The 6,881-nt window shown below is 25.5% G+C and overlaps 1 protein-coding gene across 1 annotated transcript in view; it reads right to left on the reverse strand.

Moving 5' to 3' along the window:
- Positions 1–262: 262 nt before the first annotated feature.
- LOC108748070 (aminopeptidase Q-like) overlaps positions 263–6,881 on the reverse strand; it is a gene marked incomplete at its 3' end in the record, with an annotated part of 18,633 nt that continues 12,014 nt past the window's right edge. The window contains exons 2-4 of the mRNA XM_018486063.1: positions 2,208–2,442; positions 1,371–1,826; positions 263–446 (exon numbers count right to left, since the gene is read on the reverse strand). Coding sequence (XP_018341565.1) covers positions 263–446; positions 1,371–1,826; positions 2,208–2,442 — 875 coding nt within the window. The remainder of the gene's footprint in view (positions 447–1,370; positions 1,827–2,207; positions 2,443–6,881) is intronic.

Below are 6,881 nucleotides of genomic sequence, written 5' to 3' on the forward strand. Positions count from 1 at the left end.
AATTCTTTAAGAAGAGTCATGTCTAGTTTAATTACTATTAAATATATATTGAAGATTATTTAAAATTGTTCAATATTAAAATATAATTCTAAATTAAAGCACATGTTATCTTCTATTTAATTCTATATTACATATATCTTAATACATTTGATACAAATGTCTTATTTAATACTGGTATTACATTTTAATCTTACATTAAAATGTAATTCAAAGTTTTATTCAATAATAAGCAACTTTGGATTATATAATAATATTAAATAACCTTGTCAATGATGTACGTATGGAAGAACGAAGCAAGTCCCTCTTTTAACCAATAGTAAGACCACCAAGACGGTGTGACCAAATTACCAAACCATTGAAGTGCAATTTCATGTGCTACTATCGCTGCTATTTGCGCTTTTTTATATGTTGGATATTTGCTAGCATCGTAAATAACTGATGATTCACTGAAAGGCAGAACGTAATATAAATCGTTTCTGTTGTGAATATACAATCTAATGTATTTTTGAGTAATTATGTTCTTTGCCAGTAATTCAGATGTATAAATTTTCTTTATATACATATAATTTATTTAATATACATTCAGTTTTTTTATAAACATAGATATGAAAAAAAGAGCTATCACTTCTAGTGGCCTTGACCTTGACAAATAAAATTATCAGGATCGCGATTCTGAACAATATGTTGTCAAAATGTTTTAGCTCTCAGTTGAACACTTTTTATGATCCTAATGTTGGCAATATTTATATTAAATCTTATTTTTTTAATCTAATATAATTTAGAAAATATTGTTTGAATAGTTAATAATTTTTTTTATATATATTGTTTTGAAAACCTCTCAAAGTAAATTACAAGAGTTGTAGCACAAAATAATGGATTTTATATAAGAAAATATTAATCACATTGATTTTGCCTTGAATAAGCTCTTCCAATGCTCAATTTCTAGACTTTCAAATAATTTGCGAATAATCTTATTCAGAATATATTTCCATTGTAATCTAAAAGATATTTCTTGGATAAAGTTATCTGGAAGTGAAAAAATTGAGCATAAAGTTTTCATCATGTATTTTCTTAATATACTAAAACTTTTATTTTTCTAAAGCCGTTCCGAATCCAGGAATTTGTCAAACTTTAGCAATATTCTGCATATACATACGTACATATACGTAATTGCATTAAATAAAAGAGGAATCCGTAATATATATATTAAACACATTAACTATGTTAGATAATCTAAACATGAAAATATACATTTTTTTATATATAATTAAATACACACACATTATAAATTACTAAATTTTGAATACTAAGAATAATATTTGCTGACTTTAATAGTTTAATTAATTTCTTTTTAATTATATGTGCATTACTTGTATGTGATGAGTCCCCAGTGTTCCATACCATGAACCGGAAAATTTGGTATGATAAAGTGATCCATTTTCGGTATCTTTTCGGAACTATTGGTGTATTGGATCAAGAATGGCGTGATCATTTCAGTAATATTAAACACAAATGTTATTTGCCATACCAAAGACGATCTGCACCACACATTGATGGTTCCTTTCTCGTTGGAAAGATGGTGAAAATCAATCATGGGGATTACGATAATCTCTATAAGGTAAGTGGACATTATTGGAGAAATGTCGAAATACGAACACATCATATCATTTTCAAAAAGTTTTCTTTGTACTAGAGGCATATTTGATAATGCCAGATATTCCACATGATGCATTACAGAAATATTAAAGATGGCTTTTAACGCGGGTTCGTCCCAACACGGAAACATTCGTCTAGCTCCTTTCGGTTCTGAATACGTTGCAACCATTCTAGAATTTAATAAAATGTTTAAAGTAACGACAAATTTTTCACTTATGTTGGATAATATAAAAATTTTAAGAATATTTATTATTTATATGATTATGTAATAATATTATAATAATTTTTTTAAAGAGAGTATTGATATGTAATATTTTTTATTTTGAATATTAAACTTAATAAATACAATATTACATTACACATATAAAATATACATATATATATTCTAATATTAATTAATACTTAATAAATATAATTTATATTGTAATTATATTTACATATTGAAAAACTTTTTTAAGTATAATTGCGAAAATATATGTTTAGCGACATCGAGTATTTTTAATATTCTACAATAGTTTATACTTTTTAATATTTTAACATTTTACACTTACATATTTTTTTTTCCTCTATTTGTATACGGAAATATCATAAAACCACTTTCCAAAAAACTATTGTTTGGTATTGTACCGGCAAATTTCATGTTAAGAGTGTAAAAGGCGGGTGATAATGCATCTTTGAAATTGAGTGTCAAGATATCCGTTTGATTGTCATGGGAATGTTTTATTGGTTTATAAACTGTACCGTAGTCATTAATCAACGTTGTCGCTATTTCATTTAATTCTAATTCTTTTGAATGCAAGCTTATGTTTAACGATGCATAACAAATCTCAATTCTAATATTGGATTCACCGTGAAAAGTAAAGATGTCTTCTTCACGGTTCAGTATTAGAGAAATGTTATAGAATAATGGTACTGGATTGTCGGGTAAACGGATAATTTCTAAGTCATTATTGGTACAAAAAATGCTGTTTGTGCTCAATATTATATGTAGACTGAGATTTAGTAATAATTTTAGAAATCCCATAATTGATGTTTGTTTTAAATGCCTTTATCCTAGAAACTTAACATAATAGTGTTTTTCTTATTTCAATTTTTAATGAGAGCTGCGAAAAATGTGATAATTTTAGCAAATTGACTGAAAACGTTTTCTGTAAATCATATAGGATTTTTTAGTAGTTTTTTTGGTATTAGCATTCTTTAAATACTCTTTATAATGATATTTTAATTTTTTAACAAGAGATATCTATTGAATTATTATACTTTTTAACTACTTACTTTATATATTACACCTTTCTGCTGGTTAAAATACTATTGAATTCCAATAGTTATACAATTGATTAATAGTCTCGCAATAAGCCGTTAATATCAGGAATATATTAGTATAATTGTGAATACCGTTTTATCATTTCAAAAGATTTTCGAATACTGACTCTACAATCTCAATATCACTGAAACAATAACGAATATGTTATGTAAATACGTATTTGTAAGGTCGTGTCAATATAAAAGGTGTCCACATTTTAAACTGTGACTTTTTGTTTACTGTAACAAATAGCGTGACTTTTATTGACAATTGAATTAGATGTTAAATCTTAATCAAGCAGAAAGCATTAGCTAGTCGAGCAATTTGAACCACAAAGGCCTTGTTAACTTTTTAGCAAAATTTAAAATAAAATCCAAATTTTCATATTAAAAAATAGTATTAAAACTTATGCTCAAATAGTTTTTAGCTTTCTAGCAAAAGACACAATATAACGCAGTGATTATTTCGTCTTTGTTTAACATTGGCAAACAGATATGTAATGATTTATCGTGTTATATTTCAAATTTGCTCTTCTTTTAGAAGACGTAGAGTGCATTTGGAAAAACGCAATTAACGTTATTTATACTATTCTATTTTTATCATTTATTAAACATAAACAAGTATAAAAGGATACAAATAGCGTTAATAGCATTTTCCGAACGCACCTCTGGATTGTAGCTGCGTGTCGGCATAGATGGCATTGCTTTTTGCGGCCCGCGGTGCTCGGTGTAAAAATTAACAACATTATGATCCGAACTTTCTGCTAAATATAAAATTTAAAAAATTTTGTCACTCGGCGACGACAACAAATGTTTCAACAAACTCTATAATTCCTAATAGCTCCCGCACATTATACACAAAAATAAATGTTGCACATCAAGCGTTTTCGCATCCAATGTGCAAAAGTCATAAATTAATAAGTAATTAACAATCATATAATTCATGTATAATATGTTTTTACATGTGACAGTTTATTACTTAAAAGCCAAAATATTTTTTAATATTTCTGTAAAAATGCTGCAAGATTTATAAAACTTATGCCGTAATATGTATTATAAATTACAATTCCTAATATCTATGATATTATAACGATATTATAGCGCAATATTGCAAAATTTTTGGAATGTTACTGCAAATTTCTGTGCTGTATAAGGAAACTCTTTAGTAAAAATCTGGACATTTTCAACCTATTTTTTGATAAGGCATTCTTAAAAAAGACAAACATAGCGAAACGTTACAATTAGAAGTGAATTCCGTTTCGTGCATATAATTTACATAATATATTATTTTATCTTACTCTAATATTGGTAAACATTAAAGATAGATGATGTATTGATGTGTATTATATGTGAAACAAAACGCACACATAATTTTACAATCTGCATTTTGCTTCCAAGGAACACACAAAAATTAATTGTAACAAAAAAAATCATTACTTTGATTTTCACGCCTATTTCGACTTTCTCTTAAATTGATGTGTTTTTATATATTTTGTATTTATATAATAATAATATTTACTATTTTTATAAAGCTACATTTATTACAGATAACTCATCATTATGAGGTGACGTCATATTACTTATTTTCTCTATTACAAATTGAGCAAGTATATGTTGTAATAATAGTAATAATAGTATTAATAATAATAATAGTAATGCTATAAATAGGTTAAGTATTGTTGTTAGCATAAGCGCGATACTATTATACAAAAAATAATAATTAGACAGTATTATATTTTTAACGATAGAGACTATTTATTTAATTACATGTGCTCGATCTGTATAAAATGTAATAATCAGAGTACTGTGGTTACAAAAATATTTTATAAGCGACTTCAAAAATCGTTTCATATTATATAATATTTTATGAATTATTTTTTAATACAGAAAGTTGACATGTCGTAGATTTTGTTATAATATATATATATATATATATATATAATTTCCAATCAAAAATTATTAAGTATTATAGCATTGAGAAATGTTAGAAATAATTGAAAATACGTAAAAAATTATTCACGAATGGCAGTAATAAGAAAAAAAAATATTTTTAGTAAATTTAACTATAAATACATGTTTTTTATATTTGTTTTTGATTGATCGGATCAAAAGTCGATCATTAAAGTTGATGCCTTTCTAAAAAAACAATTTTTTATAAGTCTTTAAGTGTTTTTTAAGTTCATTTTTACGCTCTTTTATCAATGTTTTAATTTCATTCCGAGTTTTTGGATCAAAATTAACATCCGAGAATATTTTTATCTGAAACAGATTAATTAAAGATGTTTAATAATAAATACAATTTCTTATACATAATTCAGTATAGATTTTGAAACGCGCGTCACGTATTATTCGATTTTACATCACATTCTTCAAAAATAGTTTGAAGAAACATAATTAATTATTTTAATATTATTATTAATTTAATTATATAAAGTTGAAATAATTTATATTTATAGCGACAAATATTTATTTAAAATGCGCCACAACTTTTAAGTTTAGCTTCATTGATTTGATAGTCAACAAGTACAATAAATATGTAATTTTGGAATCATAAAACATACCTTATCGATTTGTTCATTATAGAAGACTTTCCGAAGAATAAGTTTTATTATTCGAGTTGTAGTAAGTGCTCTGTAAAGAGACAAAGTAATATATTCATGATTAATAAATGTTTATAACTGAGAAAACTATATTTACAAAAAGAAATGGTATTACTTGGGTTTTATAGTTTCAAAATTATTCAATATATAGTCAAGGATTAAATTATTGTTCGAATGCTTATCAAGAATAGACTTGATGATAAAAGAACGTTCCTTTCTATTAAATAATGAAGTATTAAATGCTGTAATATTTAAATAGTTGATAATAATATCAGAATTTGTTGAGCAACTCAAACTTTTCAGTAATGTTTTTTTAAATTTTTCCTTTTTTGAATCCGTCCTTTGGTATACATCCAACATTTTATCCCAAGTAGTTCTATTGGCTGCCATCAAGCCAACACAATACATAAAATTATATCCTGGTTGCATTCTAAAAAATATATTTGTCTATCAACAAAAGATAGATACATTTCATGTGTATGAAGAATGTTTATTTTGTCAAGTTTTATATATTAATGTTCTAAGCTTTATTAAATTGTAAAATTTAAATTGTAAAATTGCTATTTTAAATAGTAAAATTAAATTTTTGTTCTGCGCTACTTTTTTATTTTCTATTTCTTTTACATGTAAATTATTTTACAATAAAGAAATAAATAAAAAATGGTTCTATCAGTAAACCGCTTAACAATTTATTGGATATTTTTACTTACAACGTCATATCCATTCTATGCGTTACGTTATTAGAAAAACATAAAATGTAGATTGAGAAAAACAGAAAGCAGACCGTTTGATTTGACTTTATCGATATGCTGCTTGCACTCGCGTACGCACGCGCGCACGAATACACACACATTCAATTTATAAGATAATTGAAATTATATAAAAATTACCTGTGAAGTTCTAGATCCGCGAAATGTTGGTTCCATTTAAAAGCGATATTCTTGCAAAACCCATCATCAATGGTACATGCCCATTTTATTGCTTTTCGTCTTATTTGTTTTCTAATATGATCATCATCAATATTTTCTAAGTATCCTATGTTTCGAAGAAGATAGTTAAGGAGTGTCATTATAGTTATCTAGAAATCATAAAATAATCATGTATTGGTTTTACATTTGAATTATTGGTATCTGCATTTAAAAGTTCGATTTGTAATTCCCAATGTGCTAGAAAGGCAAAAAAATTTTTATAGAATGTTTAAACATTCATGAAGTGTTTAAAATGTTATATGCACATACATTCTTTTATTTTATATATATTACAAAAATCAATTCAGTAAAAATAAATTTGAGGATCTTTGCGCCTGAAATTTTTGAGATTACA

Source organism: Trachymyrmex septentrionalis, unplaced genomic scaffold (genome assembly GCF_001594115.1).
Source record: "Trachymyrmex septentrionalis isolate Tsep2-gDNA-1 unplaced genomic scaffold, Tsep1.0 scaffold1080, whole genome shotgun sequence".
Taxonomy (NCBI): Eukaryota; Metazoa; Arthropoda; class Insecta; order Hymenoptera; family Formicidae; genus Trachymyrmex; species Trachymyrmex septentrionalis.